This window comes from Eublepharis macularius, chromosome 5 (assembly GCF_028583425.1).
Source record: "Eublepharis macularius isolate TG4126 chromosome 5, MPM_Emac_v1.0, whole genome shotgun sequence".
Lineage (NCBI taxonomy): Eukaryota > Metazoa > Chordata > Lepidosauria > Squamata > Eublepharidae > Eublepharis > Eublepharis macularius.
In genome coordinates, this window is record NC_072794.1 from 69,443,949 (window position 1) to 69,457,859 (window position 13,911).

General features: G+C 47.2%; 1 protein-coding gene across 1 annotated transcript in view; it reads right to left on the reverse strand.

Annotated features, from left to right (window-relative positions):
- Positions 1-13,911, reverse strand: part of TNNI3K (TNNI3 interacting kinase) — a 323,247-nt gene that overhangs the window by 291,629 nt on the left and 17,707 nt on the right. Inside the window, exon 5 of the mRNA XM_054979625.1 lies at positions 3,101-3,211. Within this exon, the coding sequence (XP_054835600.1) occupies positions 3,101-3,211 (111 nt within the window). The remainder of the gene's footprint in view (positions 1-3,100; positions 3,212-13,911) is intronic.

Here is a 13,911-nt window from a genome sequence, read left to right on the forward strand (position 1 = left end):
GGCAATCAAATTGGATAACTTCCCTGCTTTCTTTTCTACTTCTGAGTTTTAACTTTTGGGAAGAGTGTTTCCCCTGACTCCCCAACACATACTGAGTGGATGCAGGCACAAGCACATTCTCACTTCACTCACTCTCAAAATCCAGTGCCGGGTAGTTGAAGAGTGACAAGTTGATCTTCAGGCAAACCAATTGCTCAACCTTCTGGGAGCAGCTGTGAGTGATGTGAGCTGATAGTGTTGTCCATCTGGGGAAAAACACACTCACTTGGCACACTCATTGGCAGCCTACACAAGAGAAGCCTGGCCAGATGATCTCGTCCCTGGCCCAGTCGCTCAGCAGATCAGTCGTACATGACTAATAGGGTTCAGACATGTAGTCTGATTCCTCCTTAATGACCCCCATCACTATGGCCATCCCAGGAATGGCTGTGGGAAGACCCTGTCCAGAAGGAGAAACAGTTGGAGAGCAGCAGATATAGCATCTTATTCTTTTTTTTCTCTTTAAAAAGGGGGATTTCTCTTTTATTTTCTCTTTGAGGAGAAATCAGTGCAACAGCCCTTTCACTTGTTTTATGTGACACACCACAGGGTAGTGCTCTAAGAGGAGGCTAGGAAGGTTTGGGAAGACATTGCCTGCCTCTGAGCATCTACAGAGTAAAATTCTAACATTTTGCAAAACCTCCCTTCCTGCCTCTCTTGTCTTCCCATTTCTCTTTGAAAAAAATGGAATTGATTAGAAACTGACTCCATATTCCCCTCAAAGAGGAAAAGAAATGGATTATTAGATTTCAGGGAGAACTTAGGTAAAGAAGAATTAACAGAATCTCTCTTAACAATCCTATTGGCATCACATTCTTTCAGAGCTCCCTTCCCTTCCCAAACTGTGCCTTCCACAAATCTCCGGGAAATTACAGAGCTGGAGCTGGCAATCCTAAGAGGTAAAGGAAAAGGAGTGAATGGAGAGGATTTGTGTTGAGGTACCATGGTGAACCCAAATGATTCACACACAGTTTCAGGAACTGCATTATTTTGCTGAAGACGTCTGCATGGAAGATATTCATAAAAATCACACATGATCTCCTAATGACTTCCAATCTGGACTTGGAGGACTCAGACCATCACTTATGCAAAACTGTACTGTGAACTGCCATGATCATTTGACAGCTGCAATGCTTTTGTTCCACTATTGTACTCCTCTTATTTCTCTTTGGGGAGAAATGGGGAAACCTAGCAGGGTGTTATAAAACTAAGCTCTGTTCAAGCAATTATCCCAGTAAGCCTACTACATGTAATCAAAGTGAATGATAAAAATGTTCACCGAACCTTCAGATATATTGGCATGGAAAGGAGAATGCTGTAAAATGGAAATGGGTTGTCATAAATGTGATGTTGCTTAAGGAAGATTAAGTTGACCATTGAAGGAAAAGTTTTGATAAGCAACAAAAATGTAGAAAGGCATGGGATTAGCAAAAATTAACTTATTTGTAATTCAAAGAACAGCATAGGTAGATGAAGTTGATAAAATTTTGGAACACTAATTGCCATGGTATGGTTCCAAATGATATTGGGACTATATTGAATAGTGAGGTCAGTTTTGTGTAGTGGTTAAGATAAGCAGGACTCTAATCTGGGGAACTGGGTTTGATTCCCCACTCTTGCACTTGAAACCAGCTGGGTGACCTTGGTTCAGTCACAGCTCTTTGGAGCTCTCTTAGTCCCACCCACTTCACAGGGTGATTGTCATGAGGATAATAATAACAACATATTGTAAACCACTCGGAGTGGGTGTTAAGTTGTCCTGAAGGGTTGTATATAAATCCAATGTTATTGTTTTTATTATTACTATTCCAGTATATGTTCCAAGCAGCAATTAAATTTATTTTAACATTATACAAATGTCTAGGGGTGGCCCCATAAGCAGAGCTGACGAGAGACAGCCTAATGGGGGCAGAAGACGGTGCATGGCCAGAGATGCTAGCAGGCTGAGAAAGAGCAATATAGGCAGCCATGAAGAATGCCTCCACAACACAGGCCTCTGCATCACTCAGAGAAATGCCTCAGTGCCAGTGGTCAACACTGAAGAGAGGCCTGGCTAAGGTTGCTGGTCCCCTGGTGAGAGTGGGTGATATCCTGCGCCCAGCCTCCCTCTCCGCCACTAACCTGGCTGGCAGAGGGGGAAAGTGAGGGAATAGGCCTCCGGGGTACACTTCCAGTAAGGCATGATGACATCATTGTGCAGACCCCAGGACCACTCCTTCGCTTTGTACCAGTCCAATTTAGGCCCTAAATGGGCACAAGAACACTCCGAGGGTAAGGGGATCTGGCAACATAAAGCCTGGCTGGGCAAGGAGCCAGCTGGTCTTGCAGAAATGCCATGGATAGAGCACAGCAGAGTCAGGAGGAAGAGTTGGGAGGGGGCAGAAGACAAGTTCAGCCCACAGCCCTGCAGCCAGCCCACAGAACCATAGCCAGAGTGGCAGCAGAGCTGCCTGTTAAGCCCTGAGGGCCAACAGGACTATGGGCAGAGAGGGAGGGGGGAATTGGAAAGCCCAAGAGGTCAAGCAGCCCACCCAACTTCCCAATACTACCTCCAGGAGAGGGTGGTGGCAGAGTCCAGGGTTGTCCCCCACCCCCGAGGGTCTTATAAACAGTCAAGGGAAGCAAGACCAAGGAGGTAGAACACACCCGCTCTGTAGGTATGCATGGGACAGGGGTATTGCTGGAAGGTGCTACCAGAACCGACCTCCTCTTCCTGTTCTGACACCTCCTGTTCCATGTGAAGGCTGTATCAGATACCAGGTTAGGGGGCCACAGCCCCAGATTCTGACCCAGAGCAAAGAGAGTCTGACAGCAAATTAAAAGGTAAAGTGATTTCCCCCAAAATATTTGAGAGCTCTTTAAGCAGTCATTTCTTAGTTGCCAAATATACAAAGTGGTTAAAAATTAACATCTTCAAAGTTATTTTTTTATAAAAAACATAAATGAAGGACTAACCTACCTCACTGTTGGATACTTTCCTGTCTGCCTCTCTAGGGATTAGAATCTTGCCCTCAGTTCTAATTGTTGTTGCAGTGCATGCAAATGGGAAGAAAAAACATACCTCATGGTGACCAGCAATAGTAGCAATATGAAGAGCTGTAAGCGCTCCATAGCCAACTTGTTGAATATCAGCTCCACTGTGCAGCAAGGCGGTGACAAGTTCTGCATTGTCCTGTAAAGGGGGCATTGAAATGATTTAGAGAAACATCATTCAGCTGCCGTCCCCCTTCATCAAAATTACCACTTAGCCAGGAAGATGCGCTGAACAGAAGATTGCTCTGTTCAGGCAATCAAAACCATGTAAGCGTGTGAATTCAATCACCATCACACCGTCTTCTGGCCCATCCCTGGAGGTAATATTGCCAAGTTTCTGTCAGACACCCATACATAAATACAGGTGTATAGATGTGAGCTTCTCTGTGCAAACAGGAATAATACAAAAAGCAGCATGGAAGGTCTTATGCACATGCAAAGACACACTCAGCTGTACACATATAAATCTATGAGTGGAGCTAGTGAATATAATCTTACTCCTCTCTATGCACATTCAGTGTGTGAAGTTTTGAATGTCTGAATGGGGCTAATATAAACACAGAAAACAGTAATTCTGGAAAAAGCTCAAATATCAAATCTTTTTATGCTGATTAAATTGATGCAGTTTATATTTCCTAGTTCATCTCTAATATTTCTTCTCTACTAAAGTATATGAATAACATTCTGACTATGAACCAAATACATCAAGGGAGAATACATCAGTATTAAATATGCTCCCTTATGAAGCCCCAGGTTCTCCAAATGAAATCTCAGTAATATGGTCTAACTTCCCATGAGCCTTCAAAGTAGGGGATAAAAATCCAAATAAATGAAGAAAAATAGCTGCAATGCTGAAAATGATTGTAAAATGATATCCACATTTTGTCAGGTCCAGTATATATCTTAACTATACTGACTCCATTTTCTAATGCTTTTAGTCTCTGAGTGTTTTCTCCTCAGGTGCACCAGTTCCCAGGCAGCATTCCCACCAGAGGAGACTGTTTTGTCTAACACCGTTCCACCAGGCATTGGCCTTGAAGGAGAGCAGCTTCCCAGGACTGAAAGATGTTGTTTTGAGAACTGTGGGGGGAGGCTGTTCCAGATGGGTATTGTTACTCTGTATCCTATGCTTGCTCTTCATTGGTAACAATGATCATGTACCATCCTGAGTCTCCTATTCAGGACAGTGGACTATAATGGACCTTTTCTGCAATAAAACTTCCTTTGCTAGACATTGGACTTATTCTTGCTTCTAAAAGGAATCTTGCAGAGAGTACCTTATCTAGCCACAGTCTGACATTTTTGTTACCAATCATGTCTGAGTCGGGCCCAGCGGAATCCAAGGTTGTCCCGGACAGGGATCCTTTGTTTGATCCGTATGCGTCTCCCGACAATCAACCGGTGCAAACCCAAGACTCCCAGGAGCTGGGAGTAACCGGGAACGGAACCGGAGCATCCACTTCCACCCTGCCTCTCATCGACTTCAGTACTCGGAACGAGACTGAAAGCAACCTCGGGGCAAGGCCGAAAGCAACCGCTCTCCCTTTGATTTCGGTACCCACCCCGTCGGAGTGGGGAGCCAGACCCCGAGAAACCAGAGAGCGCCGGGCAGGTGGACTCCATCCACGAGTCTCGATGGACGGGCGCCGAAGCCTGGAAACCGTTCCGGAACTAGATAGCAGCCAACCATGGCGATATTGGAACCGGACGTTTGAGCAGATGGAGGGGGACACGTCTCGCCGTGGAGCCCTGAGTTGGGATTATTCCGAACTTGCTCCGTGGAAAGAGCCAACGGAAGTCCCTGAACAAAATTGGGAGCAGATACAAGGTCGCACCTATGCGGTAGATACCAGCATCTCGGCCGTGACGGGTATGGCCAAGGGGATTCTAGCCGCGAGGTCGCGAATAGTCCGAGGAGACCCTCCTCCGTGGGGCCCTTTCTCCCCGGTGAGTACAGCGAATGAAGGTTCCCTGGGCGAACAACCAGGGCCAAGTCGAATACAACAATTAGAAGCTAAGCTGATGGATATGGAAGAAAGTTTGGCTCACGCCATTCATTTAATTTCCTCAATGGGGGCAGGAGAAAGACTGTCTCCTGAAGAGATGGCAATCCAGATAGCTACCCTTCAAAGTGTCATCTCCTATCCGATGGAGGAAGTTCAGCAGCGGTCGTCACCTACCGGCGAGGGGGGCACCTATCCTGGCGAATCGGGAGAACAACCCAAGGAACTTCCCATTCAGCGGGAAATTCCACCGAGAAGGGATCACCCGAGTGTGCCATCTGATGACGCTCCCATCGAACCTCCGATCACGGGAGCGGAGGCGCCGCCAGACGAGACCCCTGTCGAGAGGCCTACGGAAGGGGAGGAAAAGCCAAGTGATACCCCGGTGATACCCCCACATACTTCCCCTATAACGGTCCGGCCGGACCAAGCGGGGGCACCCGCGGCTCCATCCGGGGAGGGAGCCCCTGGTCAACCGCGCGAAACCGTTCCCGTCGGACAACCTCCGGGAAATGGTCTACCAGCGCCTAAAGACCAGCCGACGCTTCCCAAAACAGCAACGCCGGGAGGGGCAAGCCCGCGCGGCCTTCCACCCATTCGGCCTTCGCCGCTGCGGCCCCTTCCGCTTCGACCACAACTAACCCCGCCGCTGCAGCCGATACGTTTGCCACTGGAACAGCCTTTAAGACCTCCTCCGAACCAACCGATGGGGCCTACACCACTACGACCCCACCAACCCACCCCTCAGCGGCCGATCACTACTCCGCCGCACCAACCTCAACTGCCAGCACCTCAACCGCTACGGCCAACACCTCCGGCATTGCCACCCGCCAGACCCAGACTGCCGCCGCCAGCCCAGCCGAGGCCGCCACCCCCGGCTCAACCGGTGATGCCGCCGCCAGCGCAACCAGCACCGCCAGCACAACCGGGTCCCCCCATACCTCAAGTGCCATTGATGCTTCCGGCGGACTTCTACCCAGCACCGGCTCCGAGGCAAGACCTCCCAATGGGTTGGGTGAAACTGGACGCCACTTTTGATGGGGATCCCTCCAAACTGGGCTTTTTCCTAGTGCAAGTCTTACAATTCTTCAACCGGTGGGGACACCTCTTCGGCAGCGAGGCCAGCCAAATTGAACATCTCGGCTCCCGCTTACAAGGGAAAGCAGCAGACTGGTATGTAGGACTATATAATATTGGGGCCCCAGAACTTGATACTCTCCAGGGGTTGGTAGACGCTATTAGAGCACAATATGAAGACCCCTTAGAGGAAACCAGGGCCCGAACAGAATTGCAGGCCATTAAGCAGGGCAGCATGTCAGCGAGAGACTATATCACGAAATTCCGACAATTGGCTGCCAAGTGCCCCAGGTGTGAGGAGTCCACAAAAATTATTCTGTTCAAACAAGGACTTAATCCGAGACTTTTGGACAGAGCCCTCATGCAAGACAATCCCCCTACGCTGTTAGGTTGGGTTCAACTTGTTTGCGAAGTGGAGAATCGCATTTTAGAAGTCCGTTTGGTTGAGCAACAACAACAAACGGGACAAAGGAGACCATTGACCCTACAGAAGGGAGCTCGGGGAGCGGGCTACGCCACTCGTGGAGCGAGAGATGCTAGATGGCAACAAGGGCTGTGTTTGCAATGTGGACAGGCTGGTCACTTTGCAGCACAATGCCCCTACCGACCTGTGCAAAGACCTCCGCTTCAATTACGGCGTCCAACCCTTGCTCCGTTCCCTACGCTCCAACGCCCGACTCCAGCCCCACGTGCAAACAGAGGCCGCGGCGCTTCCCAAAGGCCAGCCTCAGAAAGAGGGCTGGAAGCGGAAGAAGTTATGGAATACGATCCCGCTTCCCCATCTACAGAAGTCAACCCAGAAAGTCCCCAGTCGGGAAACGAGATGGATCTGTCGTAAAAGGGCCCAAACGACAGATCCGCCCCAAGCCCGTCCCTGCACGGAACCGGCCACCTGGGTCCATTTTATTCATGCCAGTGACTCTAATCAACCCAGAGAGGAAAATGCACATTCGGGTGCAAGCTCTTATTGACTCGGGTTGCTCAAGAGACATCATAGCCCCAGCTCTAGTCAATGGACTGGTCTTACCAACTCGGGATTTACAGAATCCAGTAATTTTTGAACAAATGGATGGTACCAACATGAATCCGGTCACAACTGAAACCATCCCGGTGATCACAGGCATGGGACAACATTGGGAGAAGAGGTCCTTTGTCATCAGCTCTACTGCCAAGTACCCGTTAATTCTGGGCAGCAAATGGCTATGTGATCACAATCCCTACATAGACTGGGCTCAAGGATGTATTACCTTCAACCATGCCAACTGTAAAAGTCACCGTTGGAATCAAAACTGGGGCGAAGACCCAACTTACAAAGAAAAGGCCCTCCTCACCCAAGAAGAAGTCAACCAAATACCCGAACCGTACTGGCCTTTTCTAAATGCTTTCTCGGAGGAGGAAGCTGACACTCTACCCCCCGCACCGACGAACGGACTGTGCGGTAGAAATTCTACCCGGAGCCTCATTGCCTAAAGGACGACTCTATCCCATGAGTCTCCATGAACGTGAAGAGCTCCGGAAATTCATCGACACCAACCTCCAAAGAGGGTTCATCCGCCCAGCCTCGAGCTCCCACGCCGCTCCAGTTCTCTTCGTGAAAAAGAAGGATGGGGGACTCAGGCTGTGCACGGATTTCCGAGGACTAAATGCAGTGTCCACCAACAACGCCTATCCTATACCGCTCATCCGAGACCTTCTCAACGTCGTGGCCCAAGGTAAGATCTTTACAAAATTAGATCTAAAAGATGCTTACTTCCACGTTCGTATCAAGGCAGGGGATGAGTGGAAAACCGCATTTAATACGCCCCTCGGACAATATGAATACCTAGTTATGCCTTTTGGATTGACGGGAGCCCCGTCTGTATTCATGTCCATGATAAACGAAGTTTTACATGAATTTCTATACAAAGGGGTGGTGGTGTACCTTGATGATGTTTTAATTTATTCTGACACAGAGGAAGAACATGTTCAAATGGTACAAAAGGTCTTGGCCACCTTAATGAAGAATAAACTGCCCATTAAATTGTCCAAATGTGAATTCCACAAAACCGAACTCACTTACCTTGGGTACTGTATCTCACAAGAGGGGTTGAAAATGGATCCAGCCAAAGTACAGGCGATCCAGGATTGGCAAACCCCCACCACCCGTAAAGAACTGCAATCCTTCCTGGGGTTTGCCAACTTCTATAGAGACTTCATAGCGAACTTCGCCCAAATCACACTCCCCTTAACAGAATTGCTGAAAACCAAAGATAAAGGGGACCAAGCCAAAAAACCCTCGGCTAAACTGCAATGGACCCCCGAGTGCCAAATGGCCTTCGAATGTCTAAAACAGCAATTTGTAACAGAACCCATCCTCTCCCACCCTAACGAACAGTCCCCCTTCATAGTACAGGTCGACGCCAGCGATACGGCGATAGGGGGGGTTTTGCTGCAGAAGGGGGAGGATGGGAAATTACGGCCGTGTGCATTCCTGTCCAGAAAGTTCTCAGAGGCAGAAAGGAATTGGAATGTGTGGGAGAAGGAGGCCTTTGCAGTGAAAGCAGCTCTCACAAACTGGAGGCATTGGCTGGAGGGGGCGAGATACCCTTTTGAGGTCTGGACAGATCATAAAAATTTGGAGGCCCTCCGAAGCCCACGCAGACTGAATGCCAAGCAATTGCGGTGGGCGGAATTCTTTTCCAAGTTCAACTTCACCCTCAATTATCTCCCGGGCAAAACTAACTTTTTGGCGGACGCCCTGTCGCGCATGCCCCAACATAAGAGCAAACGGGCGGAGACTGTCGACACGGTCTTCTCGCCTAAGCAACTTGGGGGCGTGGTGACTACTCGCAGCCGCGCTAAGCAGCCCCTCCCGGCCGACCAAGAATGGAAATCGAAACTTAAAGCTGAAGTGGAGAAGGAGGGGGATAAGGCGCCACGAAACAAACTAACCCAATCCCCACAGGGGGATTGGCTAGCTGGGAGCAAGTTGTATGTCCCAGACAGCTTTAAGCTGGAAGTCTTGCAGCGCTGTCATGATGCTCCCACTGCTGGACATTATGGGTACCTAAAAACTTTACACCTAGTTCAAAGACAATTCTGGTGGCCGGGCATGCGCAAAGACATTTCCCAATACGTTGGTTCCTGCCCTGTTTGCCTCAGCGCAAAGACCAGGAAGGGGAAACCTCCGGGTCTCCTGCAACCATTAGAAACACCGAACAGGCCCTGGGAAATAATCTCCATGGACTTTATCACAGATCTACCTCCCTCGAAAGGACATAATTGTATTTTAGTTGTGGTAGATCTGTTCTCCAAACAAGCCCATTTTATACCCTGTACCGCTATACCCTCCGCTCGAAAACTAGCGGACCTGTTTCTAAAGCACATCGTAAAATTACATTCTTTTCCGTCCAAGGTGATTTCGGATCGCGGCGGACAGTTCGTTGCCAACTTCTGGCGGGAGCTTATGAAAATGTTGAATATTGAACAAGGTATCAGTTCAAGCCACCACCCACAAACCGACGGGCAATCCGAAAAAACAAACCAAATATTAGAACAGTTCCTTCGTTGCTACATCAATTTCCAACAAGATAATTGGGTGGACCTCCTCCCTCTAGCAGAATTCTCCTATAACAACAGTGTACACGCTTCAACGGGGGAAGCCCCCTTCAAGATTGTATATGGAACTCACTTCAATCCCTTCCCGTTCGACGCACCCCCTCTCCATTCCTCTAAATTGCCAGATGTGTCCTCATGGTGGGGGGAGGCAGTGCAGCAATGGACTATCATTAAAAGACACCTTGAAAAAGCCAAACTGGATTACAAAAAGTACGCAGACCGCCATCGTGTGGCCGAATGGGAATTACAACCAGGGGACCATGTGTACATTTCCACAAAGAACCTAAAGCTAGCTCAGACAAGCCGCAAACTCGCTCTGAAATTCTTAGGACCTTTTCCTGTGCGCAAGGTAATAAATAAAGTGACTGTTGCTGTAACATTGCCCAAGAACCTTCGCCATGTGCATGATACGTTCCATGTCAGCCTTTTGAAGAAAGCTCCCACCGACAACAAATGGCATATCAAAGCTCCACCCATTCCAACTTTAATAGATGACCAAATACACTATGAGGTGCAACAAATCTTAGACTCTAAAATCAAGAGAAATCAGCTTTTTTACCTCATTAGGTGGAAGGACTTTGATTCTGGTTACGATGAATGGGTGAACTCTGCACATGTTCATGCTCCTAGATTAACCAAAGCTTTTCATACTCGCTACCCATATAAACCAGGGGGGGGATTTATTTTAAGGGGGGCAGAAATGTCAGGTCCAGTATATATCTTAACTATACTGACTCCATTTTCTAATGCTTTTAGTCTCTGAGTGTTTTCTCCTCAGGTGCACCAGTTCCCAGGCAGCATTCCCACCAGAGGAGACTGTTTTGTCTAACACCGTTCCACCAGGCATTGGCCTTGAAGGAGAGCAGCTTCCCAGGACTGAAAGATGTTGTTTTGAGAACTGTGGGGGGAGGCTGTTCCAGATGGGTATTGTTACTCTGTATCCTATGCTTGCTCTTCATTGGTAACAATGATCATGTACCATCCTGAGTCTCCTATTCAGGACAGTGGACTATAATGGACCTTTTCTGCAATAAAACTTCCTTTGCTAGACATTGGACTTATTCTTGCTTCTAAAAGGAATCTTGCAGAGAGTACCTTATCTAGCCACAGTCTGACACATTTTACCTCTTCCTTCCAGTTGCTTGATATATGGCAGAGTTTCCAAGCCTAAAAATTAAATCTTCCAATACTTTTTGTATTCAGATATTTAACCAGTGTGATATAGCATTAGACTAGAATCCCAGAAACCCAAGTTAAAATCTCTTCTCACTACCTTCTGACCTTACGGAGCAATACAAAAGAGAACTCAATAAAATATTAAAGACACTCCCCATGGACATGCAAGAACGTATCCATATGGCCACACCTCAGGAACCACGGCCAAGAACATTCTACTTACTACCCCCAAATCCACAAACCAGGTAATCCAGGATGCCCCACTGTTTCAGGAATTGGCACTATCACAGTAGGAGTCTCAGGATATATGGACTCTATCCTCAGGCCCTATGCCACCAGCACAAACAGCTATTTATGGGACACCACTGTCTTTCTCAGGAAAATACAGTCCATTGACAACCTACAAGATGTTGAGGCTCTGTACACCAATATCCCACATGTGGATGGACAGCAAGCCATCAGGAATATTATCCCGGACAAAACCACAGCACACCTTGCCACTGAACTTTGCCACTTTGTATTTACAATTATTTCAAATTTGGTGACAGCTTATATCTACAGGTTAATGGCACAGCCATGGGCACACACATGACACCACAATATGCTAACATATTCATGGCAGACAATGCTTCCTCAGCTCCCATCCACTGAAACCCCTCCTGTACTTAACATCCTTGGATGACATCATCATTTGGACCCACAGGAAGGAAGTCCTTGAGAGATTTCTTCAGGACTTCAACGACTTTCACTCTACTATCAACCTGAGCCTGGACCACTCTATACAACAGGTACATTTTCTGGACACCACTGTACAACTACATAATGGACAGATAAATACCACCTTATACCAGAAACTGACCAACAGATACTCATATCTACATGCCTCCAGCTACCACCCTAAACATACCACTCAGTCGATTGTCTACAGACAAGCCTTACATTACAATCGTATCTGCTCCCATTCTCTTGACCGGGACTCCCACTTAAGAGATTTACAACAAGCATTTTTGAGGCTACAGTACCCACCAAATGAGGTAAGGAAACAAATCAACAGGGCCAGACTAGTACCCAGAAACAGCCTGCTCCAGGACAAACCTAAAGGAACGAACAACAGAACACGACTGGTTGTCACCTATAGTTCCCAGCTCAAACCCATCCAATATATCATCAGTGATCTACAGCCCATCCTGGGAAACGATGCCTCTCTCTCACAAGCCCTGGGTGGAAGACCTCTCCTTGCCTACAGACAGCCCCTCAACCTTAAACGACTTCTCACTAACAACCATGAATCAGCTAGCAGAGTCACTAACACAGGTACCAGGCCCTGCAACAGACCCAGATGCCAACACTGCCCTCATATCTACTCAGGAAATACGATTACAGGACCCAATGGTATCAACTACACTATATCTGGCTCTTACAGCTGCTCATCTTCCAACGTGATATATGCCCTCATGTGCCAATTGATCCATCTGCTCTGTAAATTGGACAAACCAGCCAACTTCTGCACAAAAGAATAAATGGACAAATCTGACATTAAAAATGGCAATGTCCAGAAACCAGTGGGAGAACACTTCACTCTACCAGGACATTCCATCAAGGACTTAAAGGTCACCATAGTTCAACAGAAACCTTTCAAAAACAAAATCCAATGGGAAGCTGCTGAATTGGAATTCATATGTAAATTTGACTCAGTCAAGCTGAGATTGAATAGAGACTATGAATGGTTATCTCATTATCAGAAGCAAACTGATTTGCATCTACTCCCCCTCTGCTCACCACCTATATATATCTGGCCAGTTTCTTCCTACCCTCTGACGAAGAGAACTGTGGTTCTTGAAAGCTTATGCTACAGTAAAGTTGGTTAATCTTAAAGGAGATACTGGACTCTTTACTTAATATCTTCTCATTCATGAATCTTACCTTGGGCCCATTACTCTCTCTCAGCTTGACCCACCTTGTGGCTAGGAGGATAACATGGGGGAAGAGAACTATGTACACTGCCCTGAGCTGCTTGGAGAAAAGGCAAGATAAAAATGTATGCTTGAAAAGACAGAGAAATAGAAATAGATAAAAACAATATACGGGTTGGAACTGGTCTCTTCTCGGGGGCAGGGGGGGGCTGTATAGTCATCTCGGCACCTCACATGAGTCATAGTGTAGACAATAATGGCTGTTCCCTCTCCCTCCCCCCCCCAACCCGGTGCACTATTGGCAGGGGTGGGTTGTATTAGTTACTGTCTTGGAAACTGTATGTTATGTTAACTGTGATGTGGGTTTTATTGTGATTTTAAAATATATTTATACTTCGTTGTAAGTTACTTGTAACCCCCCTCTGAGCCCACTTGTGAGGAGGGCAGGCTAGAAGTCTAACAAACCGATACATAAATAACTAGAATTCTGCCACAGGGTGGTTCTTTCCTAAGGCCTCTTTGTTAAAGGGTTCTGCAGCTATCTTCCCCCATATTCAAAACAGCATGAGAAGCTAGCACTGCTAGAGTAATCAGAAATTGAGAAGCCTCTTGTGAAAAACCGGTGCTTTCCATTCACACTATTTACTTATGGATGCTTTCCATTCACATTGTTTATTTACTTCATTGGGGTCCCAATGGGGACCCAAGGTGGCTTATATAATTCTCTTCATTTTATCCCCACAACAACCCTGTGAGGTAGATTAAGCTGACCCAAGGACACCCAGAAAGCTTCCATAGCAGAATGGGGGTTTGAACCTGGTTCTTCCAGATCCTAGTTTGACACTCTAACCAATATGCCATGCACGCTTTCAGTCTACTTGGGTGTAATAGATGCTAAGGTCTGTTTATTTCTAAACCTGTGATTTTGGGTCGCTTATGAATGGTGCACATATGTTTAAATTATCACTTCTCTTAGCAAAACGTATGACATCAGCATTGGACTCCTTTGTTCTGCATTTTACCCATCCAAAGAATAATTCAAATGTGAATATGTCAAGGGGGTCTTGGCTTTT